General features: G+C 42.4%; 1 protein-coding gene across 4 annotated transcripts in view; it reads left to right on the top strand.

Annotated features, from left to right (window-relative positions):
- LRRC69 (leucine rich repeat containing 69) overlaps nt 1-17,215 on the top strand; it is an 89,685-nt gene extending 72,470 nt beyond the window's left edge. For 2 of the 4 annotated variants that reach the window (XM_029591655.1, XM_029591656.1), the window contains one exon: nt 3,869-4,574. In XM_029591655.1, the coding sequence (XP_029447515.1) occupies nt 3,869-4,183 (315 nt within the window). In that variant the 3' untranslated portion in view covers nt 4,184-4,574. Of the gene's footprint in view, nt 1-3,868; nt 4,575-17,139 lie in introns of those variants that run through there. The other 2 variants (XM_029591659.1, XM_029591658.1) reach the window with 2 other exon arrangements.
- The last annotated feature ends 5,375 nt before the right edge of the window (nt 17,216-22,590 follow it).

Genomic DNA, 22,590 nt, shown 5'->3' on the forward strand with positions numbered 1-22,590 from the left:
GATATTCATGAAGGAGCTACCTGCCCAGTGTGACCAGAGCAAAGGGACACCAGAGGTTCACCAGGTAAAGAAACCTAGGCTTAAAGATTCTCATCTAACACTCCCCAGGAAACTCACTGATATACACTGGGAGAGAGGAAACATTCTGTGTACACATAGGCTACAATCTCCTGATTAGGTCCTATCTCTTATTGAACAGTGATCATTCACTAATTAGTGAGTCCTTCTTTTGCCAACTCAAAAGCCAAATGGTACTGGAATCTGTTAAACAGACCAATACCAAGACAAAATGCCAAGATTACATTAAAGTTGAGTGATAAAAGTTTTCCACACAATTTCTCATTCTTGAGAAACCTAAAATTACCACTTTATCTTGGCTCATATTGCCTTATCAGACTAGGAGCCTATGTAGATTTGGCAAATTTTATCCTTTGGAGTCCTATGGAAGGTAACCCCAAGGACTTCCCTGATGTTTACCAGTCTCTAAAATCAGAGCAAACTATTCCTCAAATTTGTAAGATAATGAGTCCCGCTGATGTTTGTGTATGCAGAAGAGTACAAGATTACCCTCTTGGGGGTTCAAATAGCAAAAGGGCAACTGAATCTATTATATTTCATCACCCCCCAACTCTCACTTTGAGTTAGGGCATGGCACACACAAACAAACCTATGTGGAAGTAACTAGCACAGTCTTGCACCTGTGCTACTACCTGGAGATAATATCCTTTTTCAATAAACATACTCACTGTCAATGTGACTCCAGCATTGCTCTATGCTTCAACAGCAAGAGGAAATGTGGTAAAAAAGATTTGCATTCACAAAAAAAAAACGGGGAGTAGCTTGCTTGTTGCGGCGGTTACTACCCCAAACCAAATAAGTCTGATACTTCTCTTTCAATGCATATCCAGCATAGCTCTCTGCTTCAACGGCAGGGGGGAAAGGCTGATACTTCACTTTCAATGCATATCCAGTATAGCTCTCTGCTTCAACGGCAGGTGGGAAAGAGGAAATGAGGATTTATATTCAGGCAACAACCAACAAGGACTGAATTACATAGTCTTGGTAAACAAATAATTATGGATGTAGCTTGCTTGTTATGGCGGTTACAACCCTGAATCAATTAAGCCTGATACTTCACTTAGATGCAGCTCCAGCACTGCTCTCTACATCAATGGCGGGGGTGGAAGGCAACTAAAGCCAAAAAGTTACTAATAAGGGCCAAGGGTAACAGATAAGTATGAGAAAAAGAAAAAAGTGTGAAAGCTTGCTGGGCAGAAAGGATGGGCCGTTTGGTCTTCTTCTTCCATCATTTTTGTTTCTGTGATTCAGAAGAAGTAACTATAAGTAGAGACAAATCTCTTGGGGTTTGTTTGGAGAATCATTTCCTAACCTGGAGTTGAATTTACTAGTCATAGACTTGTACCCTATCAAATCTGAAATTCCTGTAGATGAGATTCCTAAAGGCATTATCATACTACAATTCATCTGGCCTTATGAAGATAAATCTTCTCAGGTCCAAATAGAAAAGGACTATCTGTTATTGTTAAGGGAGCTTGACAAAACAGAAATTCCACTTCATGAAACAGCTGATTCCACAAAGTTGTCAAAACTATAGGCATAACATATCTCAGAGGAGATAGCAAATGCCATTGAGATTCCTCAGAATCATCCTTTCTCTGGGTTTGAGGAACTGATAAACAATCAGATTTCAGAAGCTAATGTTTGTGTAGCTGATAGATGAATCTGAGAATAAAATGGAAAATGTAATAATGCCTCTATCACTCCATGGTGAGACTGCACCTTAAGACTTTTAAGTACTGTGTACAATTCTGGTCACCGCATCTCAAAAATATATAGTTGCACTGGAGAAGGTACAGAGAAGGGCGACCAAAATGATAAAGGGGATGGAACTGCTTCCCTATGAGGAAAGGCTAAGGAGGATAGGGCTGTTCAGCTTGGAGAAGAGATGACTGAGGGGAGATATGATAGAGGTCTTTAAAATCATGAGAGATCTAGAGCAGATAGATGTGAATTGGTTATTTACTGTTTCAGATAATAGAAGGACTAGGGGGCACTCCATGAAGTTAGAACATTTAAAACTAATTGTAGAAAATTCTTTTTCACGTAACGCACAATTAAGCTCTGGAATTTGTTGCCAGAGGACATGGTTAGTGCAGTTAGTGTATGTTGCGTTCACCAGCTGCAGGAGGCTGCGACCAGCATCCCTCACCTCAGGCCCTGGGGAAGCCACTCTGGCACACCTCTGGCCTGTGTGGGGCTCCCGGTCCCCATTGGGCCATTCCTTTTTGCTGCCCGTCTCAGCCAGCCACACCACTGCTGACGCTACACCAGCCCCCCCCAGGCATACGTGCGTGAGCCTTAGAGGCTTTTAAAGGGCCAGCGGCAGAAAAGCCCTCCTGCGGCCCTAATCGATGACGTCAGGACAGGGGACTATTTAACCCTTGCTTGACCACTAGGTCCTCGCCTCAGCAATGGATCCTACTCTTTTCAGAGTGCGAGTTGTCTGTTCTGGTTCCTGATTCCCATTCCCGGTTTCTGAATCCTGTACCTGGTTCCTGCATTCCTGATTCCTGCTCCCGTTTCCTGATTCCTGTTCCTGGTTCTTGCCCTTGCTCCTTGCCCCCTCGACTGCTCTCCTGGCTTTGACCCTGCTTCATTCTTGGATTCTGCCTTGCCTGCCCTGACCATCTGCCTGTTCTCCCGCTCTCCCTGTCTGCCGCCTGCCCCGACTCTTGGACTGTGCCCGGTTCCTCTTGTCCACTGCCTGCCCTGACCTCTAGTACGTCTCATGTTGCTTCTGCCTCCTGTCTTCTGGGATTGTCGTCTTTGCGAGACCTGTGCCTAAGTCCAGCCGACCCCGGTACCCAAGGGTTCAACCTGTGGGGAACGTGGGCTGGTATAGGTGAAGGTCCTGCTGGGTCTTCTCTCCCGCAACCATCTTCGAGGACCTACAAGGCCCATCTGCTGGAGGTAGCGTCAACCTTGTCTCAGCTAGGGGTCCACTGAACAGTGTAGCTGGGTTTAAAAAGGGTTTGGATAAATTCTTGGAGGCGAAGTTCATTAACTGCTATCAATCAAGTTGACTTTGAGAAGGGCTTTCTATCACTGGTATCAGTAGCATGGGATCTAATTAGTTTGTGGGTACTTGTAGCCTGGATTAGCCACTGTTGGAAACAGGATGCTGGGCTTGATGGACCCTATGGCAATTTCTTATGTTCTTATGTTCTAGAAAACTCAACAAATGAATTTATATTAGTACAACAGCTTCTTTGCTACTGATTTTCATGACTGTGAACTGACTGACATTTGTGGCCCAAGTGCTACAGATCCTGATGTCTGTGAGCTAATTCACATAATTTTATAGGAGTGTCACCATTTGAAATGACAGGGAGAAGAATAACTATGCATCTTCTTTACAGTACCCAAGACATTAATCAAGCAAGTGCAACAACTGCACATGAATATGTTGTTCACCTAAGGCAAGATCTGCAGAGTGCCTTTGCTCAAAAGAACTAGGAAATGTCCTGCAGAGGTAGAAAAGCCTACTGTGATCTCAGGATTACCTCTCAAGAGTACAAAATTGATGATAAAGTATTTTAATACAATTTTGGCAAGGATAAGGAAAATGAAAGTAAATATTTACCTAGCTGGAAAGATCCATTTTCAATTGTGGGCAAAGCTTCATCTGTTGCATCCAAATTAAGAGACTCTAAAGGTGAAGATGTTCTTAAATATGTCCACATTAATCAGCTTTGACTGTCATCCTAGCAGGTTTCTTAGCCAATAATATTTTCTGGAAATGATGGATACTAACCAAGGCATAGCCTGGTTTGTTTTTCTTTTACAGGTGGAAAACCTAACCATGAAGGTCATTTTCCTGATGCTGCTCCTAACAGGAGTCAAGATGGCCAAACTGAATGAACCTGGTCCTTCTGCAGGAATTGTGATGGACAATACCCCTGGGTTCCTAATAACTCAGTCACAGATATCCTTGTATCATCTGGAGCCAGATCCTGTCCCCTCTGAGATAGAAATCCTGGATGTATTTTGGAGACATGCAATCAAATTTAGTGGAGATTTAGGTTATTTGTTGGATTTTAAAGACTTCTACACTATTGAATTGACTGTGGACCAAGATTTCATGCAGATCAGACTACCATGATTCTCATTATGTGGACATTTTACAGACTGATTATGTTTTGACATGTGCCCTTCCTACTTTTTGCATTCTTTCTTTTACATAGTACATTATATTGTTCTTTCTGAATAGAAAGTTTAGGACCATGACTTCCCCTGGGCAGAAATATTCTGCTTCTGTCCCTCTGCATATGCAGGATTTAGTGGAAGCTAAACTTACTGAGTTGTAATTTACCTGATGTCTTAAGTACTCTTAGGGGGTCATTTTCCAAGGAGTTACCACAGGAGATAATTCTGCAAATCGCGTTAATGCAATTTGCGAATTTCTAATTTTGTATTCAGGGGGTGGAGCATATGTAAACTAGGAAAGAGTTATCATGTGCAGCGAAACAGCCACAGTGTTAGTGTAGGAGAGAGAGAGAGAGAGAGAGAGAGAGAGAGAGAGAGAGAGAGAGAGGAGAGAGAGAGAGGAGAGAGAGAGAGAGAGAGAGAGGAGAGAGAGAGAGAGAGAGAGAGAGAGAGAGAGAGAGAGAGAGAGAGAGAGAGAGACTTGCTATAATGTCTACTCCCTAGACAGGTATTTGTATCCCTATGAGAGGCCCACCTAGTAACTCGAGGTGGGGATTAGGTATGAGTGTAGGGGGTTGTGGGCCGCTTTCACATTCAACATGAGACGTACGAACAGAACAGTGGTCTCTTGTGAAGATTTGATGGCCTTCGGAGTAAGGAAACTCACTCCAAGATGAGATTTGGACAATGTTCTCTCAAACTAGCTTGATGGACACTCTACCTGGGCAACAACAAGCTAGTTTGAGAGAACATTGTCCAAATCTCATCTTGGAGTGAGTTTCCTTACTCCGAAGACCATCAGAAGACCATTAGCTCACACTAAACATTTTTATTTTTATTTTTTATATAGTCATATGTTAAGTGAAATATTTACTCATTTTTATTCATGCATGATTATTTTTATTACATATTTTTGAATATATTCATCAATAGGTTCACATTTTGTCTTATGATGCTATATTAGAGCATCCATTATTTCAATATACATTTCTATTTATTATGCTTAATTTTCCTTGACCATTTTTACTTTGTGTTACTCTTAGTTCAACTTGTACAGTTATACTTGCTAGTTAGGTTTAAGAGATGTGTCTTTTGCTGTGCAGCCCATATTAAAAGGAGGAAAGTGTAGTGATGTCACTCTAAAAATGAGGTGCAACTGAAACATACTCTGCAGGCCTGAGCAACAGCAGATGGAAGTCCAGTCACATGAGGACCCCTACAGTTTTAATGTGAATGCCTTTGAGAACTACACTGAGGAGATATTTCTTCATTTTGAACAATCTGTCATCTTACAGTTTAGCTGGTACTACCAAGCACAAACTTGCTGAGTTTTCGGCCTTGACAAACTTTATATCTAATTATGAGGCTCACTATTGTTCATCATACGTCTTCTGACTCATGCCAGCATCACTGTGAGAATATGCATATTAGTGCCAACTAAGATGAAGTCATATTGGAAACCCACCAATCCTATGCCAGTGGATTGTGGTAACAGCCAATCAATATTAAGTTTTGGATCATATGTACATGCATATGTATGAAGTCCTGAGAAGAGAAAAAAACCTCTGGATGCAGTTCTGTGCAGCACTGCTTGCTGCCATTCACACTAACTTCACACCTGTGCAGGGCCGGAAGAACAACTAGGCGAGCTAGGCCTGTGCCTAGGGTGCCACGATTTAGGGGGTGCCGCGGCAGGTGACAGAATTTTGAAAGGGCAAAAAGTGCCCTTTCAAAATTCTGCCAGCCTCCGCTCACTGTGCCACCCTCCCGACGCCCCCCTTGTGGTCCAGCGGAGGGCCCGGGAGCGATCTGCTGCTCCCAGGGCCTCGGCTGCCATTAACCAAAATGGCGCCGGTGGCCTTTAACCCCTACCATGTGACAGGGGCTACCGGTGCCATTGATTGGCCCCTGTCACATGGTAGGGCTAAAGGCCACCGGCGCCATTTTGCCTAGTGGCAGCCGAGGCCCCGGAAGCGGCAGATCGCTCCCGGGCCCCCACCTGGACCACCAGGTATTTTGTAAGTTTTCTTTTGGGGGGGAGGAGTCGGGGCTGTGACCAGGGGCGGGGCTGGGGGCGCACGGCAGGGGGCGGCACAAGGCTGAAGGTGCCTACGGTGCCCAATCCCCTTGCGCCGGCCCTGCACCCGTGAACTTGGTACCTGAGACTTTTCATGAAGCTTAAACCTCATCTTCAAGACTGGGTGCCCTGCTCATTCTAGCCCTGCTCCATTAATTCTGGAGCACTTCTGGAGCTCATCCTTGCCTATGACTAAATTACTAGTTTAAGCTGGGTAGTTTACTGGCAGTGCGTTTGAGAAGTACAAGTTAACTTCAGGCTCGCCATACAATCTGTTTCATAACCTTTGTAACAAGAGTGATTTACTCTGTTAAACCAGAAACCTAAAACAATATCCATATGTAAAACTATTATATATTTTATGCTGCTACAATAAAAATTATTATCCAGCTCAAAAGAAGTATGGCATTCTGCTCTCTTTACATAATCTTGGGCCTTATTTTATCTGGTTTAAATGTCAGATAAACCATAAATTCCATTAATGGAATTTATCAGACTAGAACCTGGAGTTCAGTTCATACATTCTCCAAACACTGTTATCTAAATACCAACAAGCACTGGGACTCTAGATTCACTGGATGGTTATACTAGGGTTGTTCCTAGAATAATCCCTAATTATGGCCATTTATGCTGGCTTATTACCATTGTTGTCTGTTCTATAGACAACAATGGTAATAAGTAAAAAAAAGTAAACAAAAAGTAATAAAACATGCACAAAATTTGTTTTCCTTTTGTTTCTATTAGGTTTTTGGTCCATTGGCACTATTTTCTTTTTTTTTGCCAATAGCAGACAACACTTAGGGCCTCATTTTCTAAAGTATCGCAGGCCTGCGATACTTTAGAAAAATGCGGTAATGAGGGGCGGGGGGCCGAAACGGGGGGGGGGGGGGGGGGCGGTCCTGCGCTAGCCGGCAGTGATCGCACCATAGAAAGTATAGTTATTGGGCGCGAAATAGCCTTAGAAAATAAGGCCCTTACTAGCTATTCCTATCAATGTGATTCTATTATTAATGATTATCTTTTTAGAAAGGATAATTATTTGCAAGCATATGTCCTCTGAAGATGCTATCCCAGCAGAATCACATACACAATACACTCTCCTTCACTCTTGAGAGTTGTCAATTTTCCTTCTTTTCAAACTGTAAAATGGACAGTCAGTTCCAATAACTAACAATACACAGTTGTACATAAACTTTCAGAAAATTCCAAAGCTTGAGAGAAGTGCTTACAAATTGGCATGGAACAGGTCATGTGACTTATTAATGTGACTCTATTAGGATACTATTTTCAGAGGACAACAGTTAAAGGTAACTAACCTTTCTTTTCTTTCTTTATATAAATAAAGGATTTCAGCTATTTAACCAAACTAATATGACATATATGTTATACAATACTCACATACTATAAATAAGGTATTCAAAGAGATTTTTCATAATAAATTATTAAAAGAAAATGTGACATCCCAAGGTATTTTAATTAATATGATCACAGTGTTAAATTGCCCTGTTTTATTCTTGTGAGGATAATTAATTATAAATTCTTTCATCATAAATATTTTTTGTTTATGATATTTGACTTTTGGAAAGCTTTATTGTATTGTGGAACCTCTGATGTCTTATGCTTCAGCAGAACTGTAACAACACCATATTGTAGATTCTGCTTCCTAAAATGCTTTCTTGCTAAGATAATGTATTACTTTGCATGGGCTTTCATTTTAAAAATAACCTATAGCTGAAAACATATTGTAATATGTAGTTATACAAAGAAAATGCATAATGATTGCCCATTTGCTAAGTTGTTTTCCATACCTCGTGCTACACAGTCAGGTATGAGCAAGTATAGGTGACAGCTCAAGTTTTCTGGACACCTGGTCTATTTGAGCAGTCTGGTTTGCCTGCCAGATCCACTGTTGGGTCTCCTGGAGCAGCAGTAGCAGCAAAGAACAGGCAGAGCATCCTGTGGGGACAAGGAATGAGCATATGTGTTCGCTGTCCCTGTAGCAACACATCCAATTGTAGCAACTCATTCAATTGTGGGACAAAGTCACACATTCTTTTACCTTCAAGCTTTGCACCAGTTTTCAAAGCAAAAGTACCTATGTATTTTTGCTTTGAAACTTGTGGCAAGCACAAAGTGTATGTGGAATTTGCATATGCCTTTTCTGGGGCTAGATTTTTGCTGGAAGAGTATGTGTGAATATTTAAAAACGTCATCTACTGCACACACTTTTCATCTCCTGCCTTAAACATGCCCCTATGAAGGTCTTCTCTAGTGCAGCTGAAAATCCTTGCATTGCCTTTAACTGCATTGAGAGAGGGCAGATTTTTAGACTGTCATGCCAATTAATGCAGATAAATGCCTTTTACCCACATATGGAGAACAATTTTCAAAGCAATTTACATTTATTTATTTATTTATTTTTAACTTTTATATACCGACATTCCTGTATAAAATACAAATCACACTGGTTTACAATAAAACATAACTTCGCCTGTGAGTGTTACATAGAACAATCAACAAATTATACTAAAAAGCATACATTACCTTTGTCAGAAATGTAAAATAATTATAAAGAAGAAATTGTTAACAAGGGATAAAAGATAACAAGGGGAATATTTAAAACTAGGGGATGCACGAAGGGGTGCACAAAGGGGAATGCCCCTTTGTCGCACGGCACGCGGCGCCTGCTGGCTTGGCGCTTTTAACGGATCAGTTCCGTGAGCGATGACGTCGGAGGAGGGGCGGTCCCTCAGACCTTTTATTCTTTTCAAATTCATCATCTCTTCCCAGTTTCAGCGCTGCTTGTTCACCAACACTGTGCCTCAATGGGTTCTGCTACTCTGGGAGACTCAGGTTTGGTCCATTTACTGAGGTAAAAAAAAAAGAAATAGACTGAAGGTTGAGGAGGGGAAAATGGAGCATGAAACAGGGAGATGGGGGAATAGGCAAAGAGAAAGGAGAACAAGAGAGAAAGGAGGAGGAGATAGAAAACTGAAAGGGGGTTGGAGTAAGAGAGAGGGAATGGAGGACTGAAAGGGAAGAGCCTATTCAACTAAGAAAATAGGAGTAGATCCTTGCTGTTAACCCTACCAAGGATGCAATTCACCCCCCAAGAAATGTGTCGTCTTTTTCCTGTTCAACATTGTCACTCTCTTTGCAGTGTGAAATATGTGATTTTAATCAGTGTATACTTATAGGCATTGACAAGGATAATGTGTATAAGTAATAAAACAAAAGTGGATGCCAAAAAAAAAAAAAAAAAAGAAATGTGTCTTTTGGAGGGCAAATAGATAGAGATATTTAGATTTTCCCAAGTAGCAACTGTTGTAAAAGATACTTATAAAAACTATAGGTGCTGCTGCTCTGGGAGACTCAGCTGTTCACCTTTCTCTATGCTCTTTGCTCTTATTTCCTTGTTTCAGCCCCACAATGATCCATCATCCCCTCCTCAAATTTTAGTCTATTAAAATTTTGGTTTACCTCAGCGAGCAGTCCAAGCCTGATAAATCATTCACACCCTCTTCTCTTCCACATACCTGCCAGCATACTTCTGTTCACCCCCAGAAATACTTCTAGCAGTTACAAATATATTTGGTGCTACTCCAAGCTGTTTTAATTCTGGAAGGTCCCTAGCGGCAGCCATGCAGCTACCACATATAATTTCTATGGAGTTGCTAGATATGCAGCTTCCATTATCTTCTATAGTGGCAATTTTAATCCTTTATTCCCATTTTGTGTAAATTGTAGCATTAATCCTCTGTGTCAGTATTACTACACCCAAACAAACTTTTGATTTGTACACTTCTCCAGTAATGTTATAAATGTTCTGTTATGGTAGTGGATCCTTGGGCCGAGGGGGAGTTGACGCCACCTATGGGGAGAAGCCCCACAGGTTCCCTCTGTCAGCTGGTGAGTCTTGAGACTGAGACCCCGAGGAACCTTCACCACTACCAGCCCTCGTTTGCCGCAGGTTGAGCCCTTGGCTGCCGGGGCTGGCTGGACTTACGTAGGGTCTCAGGCACAGGTAGTCTTGTGGTCCAGAAGCCAGGCAGAGGTCAGTGCTGGCAGCGGTGCTCATAATCCAGTGGTCAGGCGAGGGTCAGGACAGACGGAGATACTCATGGTCCAGTGGTCAGGCAAAGATCTGGTCAGGAGGTGATACTCTTGGTCCAGTAGACAGGCAAGGGTCAGGTCAGGCAGCAATACTCGTGGTTCAGTGGTCAGGCGAGGGTCAGGTCAGGTGGCGAAATTCAAGGTCCAAAAGGTCAGGCAGGGATCCAAATCCAGTGAATCCAGCGAGAAGACAGGGGTCCAGGGAAAACTGAAGAGAAGGAGAGCCAGGAGAAGCCAAAGCAAGGTCTGAGGGCAGGCCTTGCCTAGATATAGCCCAGGACCGGAAATGGAAGCTAGGGGCAGTGCCTGCTGCTGTCCCTTTAAAGGGAGGGAGGAAGCGTGCGTGTGTCTAAGGCAGCTGGTAGGAGGAGCTGCAGCCGGCCGTGCCATGCTGGAGGGCTGCGTCTGAGGAGGACGGGTGGCGCAGAGGCAGCGCATCCTCCGCAGCTTCCTGCCGAGACCACAACGCCAGTAGCCAGGGGAATGCTGGCATAATGCCGGTAAGAGGAGGGAGCCGGCTGCGAGCCTCCGTGGCCGGTGCCCCTAACATGTTCTGCAGCCTGTCCTTAAGGCCACTTGGCCTTTCATGCTGTTTTCTTGGCAGGACAGTGTCACACCAAAAACTTTCATTCTTCCTGTGTCAGAGTACAATATCAAGTCAATTATCCTTATTATTATTACATGCACAAGAGTCTAAAAAATACAATATATTTGTTTTAAATACAAAGTACAGATTTACATCCTAAACAGTGTGTCTCTCTGCAAAATCCATTTTTCAGCACCACACAAACCAGCACAACACTCCATACATCATGGAAGACTGCTCTGATGAGAAAACATCCCACCAATGACATCCTTGGCAACCAGAAATGGTGCTGTCTAAACCACATAAAAGACCTTTACTTTCATACAACAGGAAAACCACTTTAGCAAGTTTGAATTCTTATCATTTGGAACTCTTCTGTCTGACCTCAAGGTCTCCCTCTGTTCATCTGTTGATTCTTGTCATTTTCACTAGGGGTGTGAATCGTGTGATCGATCGTCTTAACGATCGATTTTGGCTGGGGGGGGGGGAGGGAAATCTTATCGTCGTGTTTTTTATTTTTAAAAAAATAGTTAAAAATCGTAAATCGGGAGAGGGCGGGAAAACCGGCACACCAAAAAACCCCTAAAACCCACCCCGAACCTTTAAAACAAATCCCCCACCCTCCCGAACCCCCCCCAAAATGTTTTAAATTACCTGGGGTCCAGTGGGGGGGTCCCAACGCGATCTCCAGCTTTCTGGCCACGGCTGCATTGAGAAATGGCGCCGGTGGCCCTTTGCCCTTATCATGTGACAGGGCAAAGGTAGCGCCGGCGCCATTTTGGTTCCTGGCTCCCGGCGTCACGCGTGCAGGAGATCGCCCCCGGACATCCGCTGGACCCCCAGGGACTTTTGGCCAGCTTGGGGGGGCCTCCTGACCCCCACAAGACTTGCCAAAAGTCCAGCAGGGGTCCGGGAGCGACCTCCTGCACGCAGGCCGTATTGCCAATCTTCAAAATGGTGCCAGTGCTACCTTTGCCCTGTCACATGATAAGGGCAAAGGGCCACCGGCGCCATTTCTCAACGCAGCCGTGGCCAGAGAGCTGGAGATCGCGTTGGGGAACCCCCCCCCCCCCCCCCAACTGGACCCCAGGTAATTTAAAACATTTTGGGGGGGTTCGGGAGGGTGGGGGATTTGTTTTAAAGGTTCGGGGTGGGTTTTAGGGTTTTTTTGGTGTGCCGGTTTTCCCGCGCCCTATTTAACGATACAATACAAATGCCCCTGACGATAAATCGAGGGCATTTGTATTGTATCGTGCACTTTAACGATTTTGGACGATTTTAAAATTATCTGACGATAATTTTAAATCGTTCAAAAACGATTCACATCCCTAATTTTCACTGACTGTAAACTAGTCTGACTGATACTTAGATAAATTAACCGGCTAAGTCTAGTCCTGCTATTGAGCATATCTAGATGTAGCCAGATAGCCGGATAACACTTATCCGGCTAAGTATTGTTTTCTTTGTGGATATTCAGTGGCATAGCTGTATCACTGAATATTCTTGTAACTTAGCCAGATAAGTGTTATCCGCCATTTATAAAGTATGTCATTTCTTTCTGGACTAACATTCGGGCCGATAGAATAAAGTCTGCGGGAGAGCGGGCGAACGCACAGGCCACTCTCCTGTGTGCGTGATTCTGTATTTAAATGAGGCCCGGCGGTAAAAACAGGCAAAAGGAGGCGCTAGGGACACTAGCGCATCCCTAGTGCCTCCTTTTGGACCGGAGCGGCGGTTGTCAGCGGGTTTGACAGCCGGCGCTCAATTTTGCCTGCGTCGGTTCTCGAGCCCGCTGACAGCCATGGGCTCGGAAACCAGACGCCGGCAAAATTGAGCGTCCGGTTTTCGACCCGACAGCCGTGGGCTGACTTCAAATTTTTTTTTTCTTTTACTTTTTTTACGCTTCGGGACCTCCGACTTAATATCGCCATGATATTAAGTTGGAGGGTGCACAGAAAAGCAGTGCTGGTGAATGACAGGGGTCATAGAGAGGATTCCCTGGGGAGTGCACCTGGAGAGAGTTCCTCCCGCTGGAGAGAACTGGCCAGTGGGACTGCTGTGAGCCTGAGAAACATTGCTAATTTCTAGGGGTGTGCATTCGTTTTGAACGCATATGTAAAACGCAACTTTTTTTTTTTTTAACTTAAAAAAAGTGATGATGCGCAACGCATCACATTTTCAACTTATTCAACATAGCTACGTTGAATACGTTGAACCTAAATAAACACTTAAACCCCCACCCTCCTGACCCCCCCAAGACTTACCAAAACTCCCTGGTGGTCCAGCGGGGAGTCAAGAAGCCATCGCTGTTTTCCTTTGCGAGGAGCAAGTGACGCCGACGTCACGTGTTTCTCCGCGCCTCCGCTCCGGGACCCCTGTTGGACCCCCGTTGGACCCAACCGGAACTTTTGGCCAGCTTGGGGAGGCCCCCCCAAGCTGGCCAAAAGTTCCGGTTGGGTCCAACTGGGGTCCCGGCGCGGAGAAACACGTGACGTCCGCGTCACTCCGACATGACGCCGACATCACGTGCTCCTCGCAAAGGAAAACAGCGATGGCTTCCTGACTCCCTGCTGGACCACCAGGGAGTTTTGGTAAGTCTTGGGGGGAGATTAAGGAGGGTGAGGGGCTTAAATTTTTATTTAGGGAACCGGTGAACGTATGGACAGACCCTCAACTTATGGGATTCTCCATATGTCCATTTTGAACGAAATCGACCCTCACCTTCAACTTATCAACTTATGAACGCAAACTTTTTGTCTGCACATCCCTACTAATTTCTGAAAGCAAAATGTACGGCATGGCTGCACATTTTGTTTTCTGAATTGCGCAGGAATACCTAATAGGGCCATCAACATGCATTTGCATGTTGCGGGCGCTATTAGGTTTGGGGGATTGGAAGCGCATTTTCGGCCCCTTACTGAATAAGGGGTAACTCTAGCGCGTCAAAAACACGCATCCAATGGCGGGTTAACAGTGCGCTCCATCGGAGTGCACTGTACTGTATCAGCCCGATTGTGTGGTACCATGAGTGGACTTAGAATAACCAGAAGAAAGATTAAGGATGGACTCTAGCAGAAATCTTGCATAAACTTCTTTATTAGTGACAATAAAACAAACAAAAGCAGCTGTTATTCTTCAAGTTCCACAATACAAAGGTAGTATTACAACTTACAGTTCAGTATGTTTTTTTTTCTCTAGGCTTCCTTCTCTCCCCTGGGCCTCCTGTTTCCTCCTGAGCCTGTCTAATCATATGCCTTCCCAGGGACCTCTGCCTGGACTAGGATTCCCTGCTGTTTTAGGCTTAAGGTAGACTGGGCCAGATCTCTGGATCTGGACCTTTAAGGCGTTTTCTCCTGTATACTCCTTTACACATTGCAACCACACTACTTTATCTCTTCAGAAAGGACATCACTTAGGAGGTCATTTATCAAAATGTGCTAAGGTGTTTTTGCATGTGTTAAGGCTTAATGCATGCGATATAAATCTGAAAAAGAGGGGGAGTTAGGGGCTTGCTGTATTGCACAGCTTTAATGCCAATTTTAGCTGCACCTTTTTCAGTAGTGTTAGGCCATTCTGTAATGTCTCCTGAAAGGCCTATTTCAGTAGGAGAGAGAGAGACTAGCCATAATGTCTGCTCCCTAGATAGGTATTTGTATCCTTATGGGAGGCCCACTTAGTAAGTCGAGGTGAGGTTTAGGTATCAGTGTAGGGGGTTTATTTTATTTATTTATTTATTTTATTTAAGGGTTTTATATACCGACATTCATCAGGGATATCACATCGGTTTACAATAAATGAGAAACTACGCTTAAGATGCGCTTGACAAGTAACATGAAAACAGGTATCCAGGTAGAGAGTCCATCAAGCTAGGTGGAGAGAACATTGCACTCTTCTTTGGGTGAGTTTCCTCTCTCCGAAGGTCATCAAATTTTCACAAGAGACCACTATTCTGTTCGTACGTCTCACATTGAATGTCAAAGTGGCCCCAAACCCCCTACACTAATACCTAAACCTCACCTCGAGTTACTAGGTGGGCCTCTCATAGGGATATAAAAACCTATCTAGGGAGCAGGCATTATGGCTAGGTGCTCTCTCTCTCTTTCTCTTTCTCTCCTCTGTAGGTAGGAAATACAACAATTCTGGCAATTATTGCAAAGTGTAAGCAAGTTTGCACTAAACAGCCTATTACCATAAAACATCCATTTTCCTATTGCATGCGATATTTAGTGCATTTAAATAAATCCAGGCCTAAATGATTTAAAATGTTTCCATTTTAATCATCAATGTGAGTATATCAGTGATTAATTTCAGTCTCTACTGAGCTCACTTTCAGCCACATAGCTTAGAAGAGACACATTTGCCTGACAGACATTTGTGCTTGGGTACAGTATTCTCAAAAAGAACCTGAAAAATCATTGTCCCAAAAAGAGATATTATGACATCTGGGCCAGATTTAGAGGTCTATGTACAAATGGGTGTGAGCTTTAATGCCTTTGTCTAACACATGTTAAAATGCAAATGTTAGCTAATGGCTTAGCTTACATCAAAGCTAATAATATATGCCAGAGATCAGGGTTCAACCTAAAATCCTTCATAAAGGAAGTTATTTGGCTTCTTCAGATTACACAGGGCTTCCAAGTTGCATTTTCAAACATAAGATTATTATTATTCTTAGAAACATGTTGCACCAATTTTTAAATTATGCTATCCAAACTACCCATACAAATTTATATCTGCTAATTGTGCACTGATTTTTTCAAGGAAAATTTACACACATACTTTTGGAAATGTAAAAGTATGCATATAAGTGCAAATCTCTACCTTGGGAACACCTATGCTGACTGCCAGTAAATTCATGCACATACAAGACACACATATGTAGGCAGTCGGTTTTATAAAAGGACATTTCCACAGTGTATTACCATGGAAATGCCTTTGAAAATTACCTTCCCTATGTCTTCAAACATTTTACTACACCAACAGCATATTTTCAAGGTCTGGGACGTTCATGTTAAGATGACAGAATCAATAGAAAATGAGCAGGGTTCAACCAAAAAACCTTCATAAAGGGAGTTATTTGGCTTCTTCAGATTAAACAGGGCCTACACAGAATAGACCCTCCCTTCCCTCTATTGCTCATACCCCCTAGGTGACCGCCCTTTTCCTTATATTAAGGAATCTAATCACAATGTACATTGTTGTCTTCTTGTTATGACCTCTTGTTGTTTAATCTATTTTCCCTACTGCTCTAGGTTAACCCCCTGCCCAGTTCGCCTCCCCTGTTGAAATGTACTTCTAAATCTTTTGTTAATATGTGAACCGGTATGATGTCCCCACTAATACCGGTATATAAAAGTTTCTAAATAAAATAAATAAATAAATAAATGGTCAAAATCTGACTTCATTCATAATAGGGAGAGGAATGATCAGCAGGAAAAGGGAGGTGACTTTGCCCCTGTATAGGTCCTTGATAAGACCTTTCTTGGAATACTGTGTACAATTCTGGAAACTGCACCTTCAAAAGGATATAAATAGGATGAAGTCGGTCCAGAAGATGGCTACTAAAATAGTCAGTGATCTTCGTTCTAAAGCACATAGGAATAGACTTAAAGATCTAAACATGTATTCCCTGGCAGAAAGATGAGATAGGGGAGATATGATAGAGACATTCAAATATCTCAAAGCATTCCATGCACAGGAGGTGAGCCTTTTTCAATGGAAAGGAGGCTCTAGCATGATGGGGCATGAGATGGTTGAAAGGGGATAGACTCAGGAGTAATCTTAGGAAATATTTCTTTACAGAGAGGGTGGTGGATGTGTAGAGCAGCCTCCCAGTGGAAGTGATGGAGACAAAAACATTATCTGCATTTAAGAAAGCATGGGATAAATACAGGGGATCTCTAAGGAAGTGATAAGAATTATAGTGCTAAATTAATTGGATGGAGGGCAGACTGGACGAGCCATAAGGTCATTTTTCTGCTGTCATGTTTCCATGTTTCTATGCCTTTATAATAATACATTGCAAAACTATTGATCAAAACTAAAGTGCTAGCAAGTGAAGCCAACAAGATTGACTTAATTGTTTTATTGCTTCTCCTTGTATTAATGTGCTTTTGTTTGTTTTCTCTGTAAAAAGATAGAGGATCTTCCACTAATGGAGTTTTACTATGAAGCAAATCCACTCTTAAAAAAAATGCCAGCTGTTTCTACCCATAGTGCTGAAGTTTTATCTCTTATGGTAAATAGTTTATGACATACAAACTCTGTAACACAAAATACAGGTCTCACTGAAATCAATGGGCTCCTGTGCTGTTTTTTTTTTTAAGGGCACCACACTGACAGATAGTATTGTATGCTCTACTTTCCAAAGACCCAATATCTTATTTATAGTCATGTTCATTGTCACTGAAAAATGTTTATTTAAAAATAATTTTACAAACAAGGTCTAGTAGCTGATTGTATTAGTACTGGAGAAAACTGGATTCTTGGTAGGTTGTAATACCTTTTATAACTGTACCATCCTAAAAATAATCCAAAGATGTCATTCATGAGCTTCCAAAACTACGTAGTCTCAAAAAATGGATTAGTCTTACGTTGGTCCAGTAAAAAAAGGAATAAAGCACTATATTATCACAGTTTCCTAACAGACATTAAAGTGCCAGTACAAAATACAAATACTGTGTGAAAAAAGGGCAATGTATCAAAAAATACATTTGAACACAGGAAATGCCATGCTAAGTCAGCCCAAGGTGCATTGAGTCCTTCATCCTGTCTCTAACAGTGGCCAATCCAGTACCTGGCAGATCCCATAAAGTAGATCTGTTTCCCATTACTTACTCTAAGATATAGCAATAACATTCTTTAGTCTAGCTGGCTAATAATGTATTATGGACTTTTCCTCCAAGAATTTGTCCAAACCTTTTTTTTAACCCTGCTATGCTTATCACCTTGATCACGTTCACTGGCAACAGCTTGATTGTGCTCTTAGGGGCGGATTTTAAGAGCCCTGCTCGCGTAAATCCGCCCGGATTTACGCGAGCAGGGCTTGCGCGCCTATTTTACATAGGCCTGCCGGCGCGCGCAGAGCCCCGGGACTCGCATAAGTCCCGGGGTTTTCCGAGGGGGCGTGTCGGGGCGGGGCCGATTGGCACGGTGTTTTCGGGGCGTGTCGGCGGCGTTTCAGGGGCGTGGTTTCGGCCCGGGGCGGTCCGGGGGCGTGGCTGTGCCCTCCGGAACCGCCCCCGGGTCGTGTCTAGGCGCGCCAGCGGGCCGCTGGCGCGCAGGGATTTACTTCTCCCTCTGGGAGGCGTAAATCCCCCAACAAAGGTGGGGGGGGGGGGGTTTAGACAGGGCCGGGGGGGTGGGTTAGGTAGAGGAAGGGAGGGGAAGGTGAGGGGAGGGCGTTAGCGAATTCCCTCCGAGGCCGCTCCGATTTCGGAGAGGCCTCGGAGGGAACGGAGGTAGGCTGCGCGGCTCGGCGCTCGCCGGCTACATGAAATCGGTAGCCTTGCGCGCGCCGATCCAGGATTTTAGCAGATACGCGCGGCTCCGTGCGTATCTACTAAAATCCAGCGTACTTTTGTTTGCGCCTGATGCGCTTACAAAAGTACGCGAGGGCGCCCTGTATGAAAATCTACCCCTTAGTGAAAAAATATTTGCTACAATCTGTTTAAAATCTGCTGATTGTTTCATGGAGTGTCCCTTGTTTACTATTTGAAAGGGTAAATAATTGCCCTTTATTTACCCGCTCCATTCAATTCATGATTTTATAAACTTCTATCATGTTCCTTTTCAGCTGTCTCTTTTCAAGCTGAAGAACTCTAGCTTGTATAGATTCATCACAATAGAGCTGTTCTATCCCCTTTATCATTTTTCTTACCCTCTGTACCTTTCCTAGAACCTCTATGGTTTTTTTTTAAGACGGGGTGACCAGAGCAGTACAGAATACTCAAGGTGTGGTTGCAGCATGGCTTGATACAAAGGCAATATGATATTTTCCATTTTATTCTCAATTCTTTTTCAGATCATTTCTAACATTCTATTTGCTTTTTTTGACCATTGCTACACACTGCGCCAAGGATTTCAACTTTTTGTCCACAAGGTCTCAAGATCCTTTTCCTGGGTGATGGCTCCCAATACAGAACTCAGCATTGAGTACTTATAGTTTAGATGATTTTTCCCTATGTGCATCACTTTGAACTTTTTCACATTAAATTTCATTTGCCATTCAGTTTCCTAATCTCCTAGTCTCACAAGATCCCTCTGCAATCCCTCATAATTCGCTGCTGTTTTAACAACTTTGAATAATTTTGTGTTATCTGCAAATTTAATCATCTTGCTTGTCTTTCCCTTTTCCAGAGCCTTCTATTCCTGTGTCAGGATTCCATCAAGCTTCCTCTCATATCTGTCCCAAGCATGAACAAATTTCATCACAGAGTTAGCTTCCCCATGCTTTCATGTAGCTCTGATGTAATCGTACCACTGATGTTTAGAATTGTAAATGCCACTCCTTGAAGGTGACCCCCATCAATTCTTGAAGTCCTGATATTATCAACCACTGCTGTGTAGGGGTATAACTGCCGCTCTATGCAGATTACTCCAAAGTGCATTATTTCCATCCTCTTGCCAGTATGGATCCTTGAAGTTTATTCCATACTTTTTTATTTATTTATTTATCTATTTGTTTATTTATTTATTATTTTTACTATACCGGCTTTCATGACATGGATCACATCAAACCGGTTTACATTTAACAAAGTGTGCAAGAAAAGAGATAACTCAAACAACTGTAACAAGAGCATTGTAAGGAGAGTGACAGTTACAATAAAACAGGGAAATAAATAACTGGGAGTTAGAGGTGAGAAGAGGGGGATATAACTTACGGCAAATTATTTACAAGGTTACAAGATTGAGTCCGATTAAATGTAATTTGAGTGGTAAGTGATAGTGTTAACACTGTGAAGGTGATGGCAGCTAATGACAAAGTTTGTTGTTTAAACCATTTTTTTAATGGTTTAAACCACTTTTTTGAATTCTAATACTATTTTTGTCTCTATCACCTCTTCTGAAAGAGCATTCTAAGCATCCACCATCCTTTCTATAAAAAAATATTTCCTAATACAGGCTGAGTCTTCCTCCTTGGAGTTCACATCAAAATCAACTAGTTCTACAACTTATCTTCTGTTATAAAGCTTTGCCTCTTTTGCCACCATGAATACCTTTCAGATGTCTCTTTCCTATCCCCTTTTCTATACTCTCCTCTAGAGCCTACAGCATTGGGTCGTCTTTCTCTGAACCACCTGTAGTATCTGTGTATACTTAGGGCCTTCATTTTCCAGGCATGGTAGTGCTGCACCCTGTAGCAGGTGAAACAGTAATAATCCAGGGCCCAAGCACTGATAGCAAATGGAATGGGAATCCATGATGGATATCCAGCACCCACAGATGGCTTTAAAACCCATTTGCCACAGGTTTCTTGGTCTTCGGCTTCACCTTCGACATTTCTTTGTGATTTTCTGTTTACAATTAACTTTTTTTTAATAACTTAAAAGTTCTTAAAGGGGGTGCCAAGGCAGCAGCAAAAAAAATTGGAAAAGCAATGTGGCAGTGAAAGATTTCACAAGGCCAAAAATGAAAAAATTTAAGAGACTGGGATGCGTCTGTCTGGTAGTTTGGTTCAAGTAAGACTAAGGGGATTATGAAGCAGCATGCGTGCATTCTCTTGCGAGTGCTCAGTAAAGTCATTATTGAGATCTGAGAACTAGATCCATGTTGGCACCATGAGATAATGTCACCCATGTGTTATGGCTATTTCATACCTACTTGTTGCAAAGAACTGCACACAATACTCAAGGTGCAGTCGTAGTATGGATCGATGCAGAGGCATTATGATATCCTGTTTTATTTTCTATTCCTTTTCTAATAATGTCTACTATCCTGTTGCCACTGAGTTCATCTGCTGTCAATGCCGAGTTATTCAGCACCCATTGGTGTTTCAAAAGTCCTCAGTACTCGCATATCAAGATACTATAATCGAGACCTGCAGACTGGAGAATTCAATTTAAGATAGGTGTCATTAAAATCTCTAGAACTTCAGTTTACTCTACAGGAAGCAGGATTCTCTGGGCTTCATCATAATTGCTGCATCCATCTAACTTCTTAAGCTCTCAGCAGAAATCTCGCTCCAGTTAGACTGCCTCCTATTGGAGCATGCTTAGTAGACCTGGGTAGATCATTATTGCATTTTGTACAAGGTTACTGGAATAAACCAATTTAACCAGTAACAGGGTTACCCTAAGTTTAAAAATTTCCTTTATATTAGGCAGTGGAAAAGAGGGGAGACCCTGGACCCAGAACACCATTAAAGTTCAAGGGTAGAGCTTTCTTAAACCTCATTGCTGTATGAAGCATTAGAGTTAGGGCATCCCAACAGAGAGGTTTCAATAATAAGAAAAGTAGTCCAAGTTCCTATAATTAAAAACTCACCTGAGCTAAAAGATTCCAATTTATCCCTGTCAACTGAAAACCAGAATGTAAATACAAAAACCCCCCACACTTTGAAATGTTTGTATGCTAATGCCAGAAGTCTAAGAAGTAAAATGGGAGAATTAGAGTGTATAGCAGCGAATGATGACATAGATTTAATTGGCATCTCAGACAAAGGTGGAAAGAGGATAACCAATGGGATAGTGCTATACCGGGGTATAAATTACATCATAATGATAGAGAGGAGCATCTTGGTGGCAGGATGGCGCTTTATGTCTGGGATGACATAGAGTCCGATAGGATAAACATCCTGCATGAGACTAAATGCATAATTGAATCTTTATGGATAGAAATCCCTTGTATGTTGGGGAAGAGTGTAGTGATAGAAGTAAACTACCATTCCCCTGGCCAAAATGATGAGACGGACAGTGAAATGCTAAGAGAAATTACAGAAGCTAACCAAACTGGTAGTGCAGTAATAATGGGAGATTTTAATTACCCCAGTATTGATTGGGTAAGTGAAACATCAGGGCATGCTAGAGAAATAAAGTTACTGGATGGAATAAATGACAGTTTTATGGAACAATTGTTTCAGAAACCAATGAGAAAGGGAGCAATTCTAGATCTAATTCTCAGTGGACCACATGATTTGGTGAAAGAGGTATTGGTGGTGGGGAAACTTGGCAATATTGATCATAATATGATCCAATTTGAATTAATGATTGGAAGGGGGACAGTAAATAAATATATGGGTTTAGTGCTAAACTTTCAAAAGGGAAACTTCAATAAAATGAGAAAAATAGAAAAAAACTGAACGGTGCATCTATAGAGGTAAAAAGTGTGTAACAGGTGTGGACATATTTTTCTTTCTATATTATTTTTTCTCCAATGTAATTTTCCTTTGTTATATGCATTACCTTTTCAAGTGTATTCTTGGAATAGTATCCTTGAAAATTCATAAATTAAAGAAAAAATGTATATATATATATATATATATATATATATATATATCATCCTAGAAGCACAGTCCAGAAGTATTCCACGCATTAAGAAAGGTATAAGGAAGGCAAAACGATTAAAGGAATGGTTAAAAGTTGAGGTG

Source organism: Rhinatrema bivittatum, chromosome 2, assembly GCF_901001135.1.
Source record: "Rhinatrema bivittatum chromosome 2, aRhiBiv1.1, whole genome shotgun sequence".
Lineage (NCBI taxonomy): Eukaryota > Metazoa > Chordata > Amphibia > Gymnophiona > Rhinatrematidae > Rhinatrema > Rhinatrema bivittatum.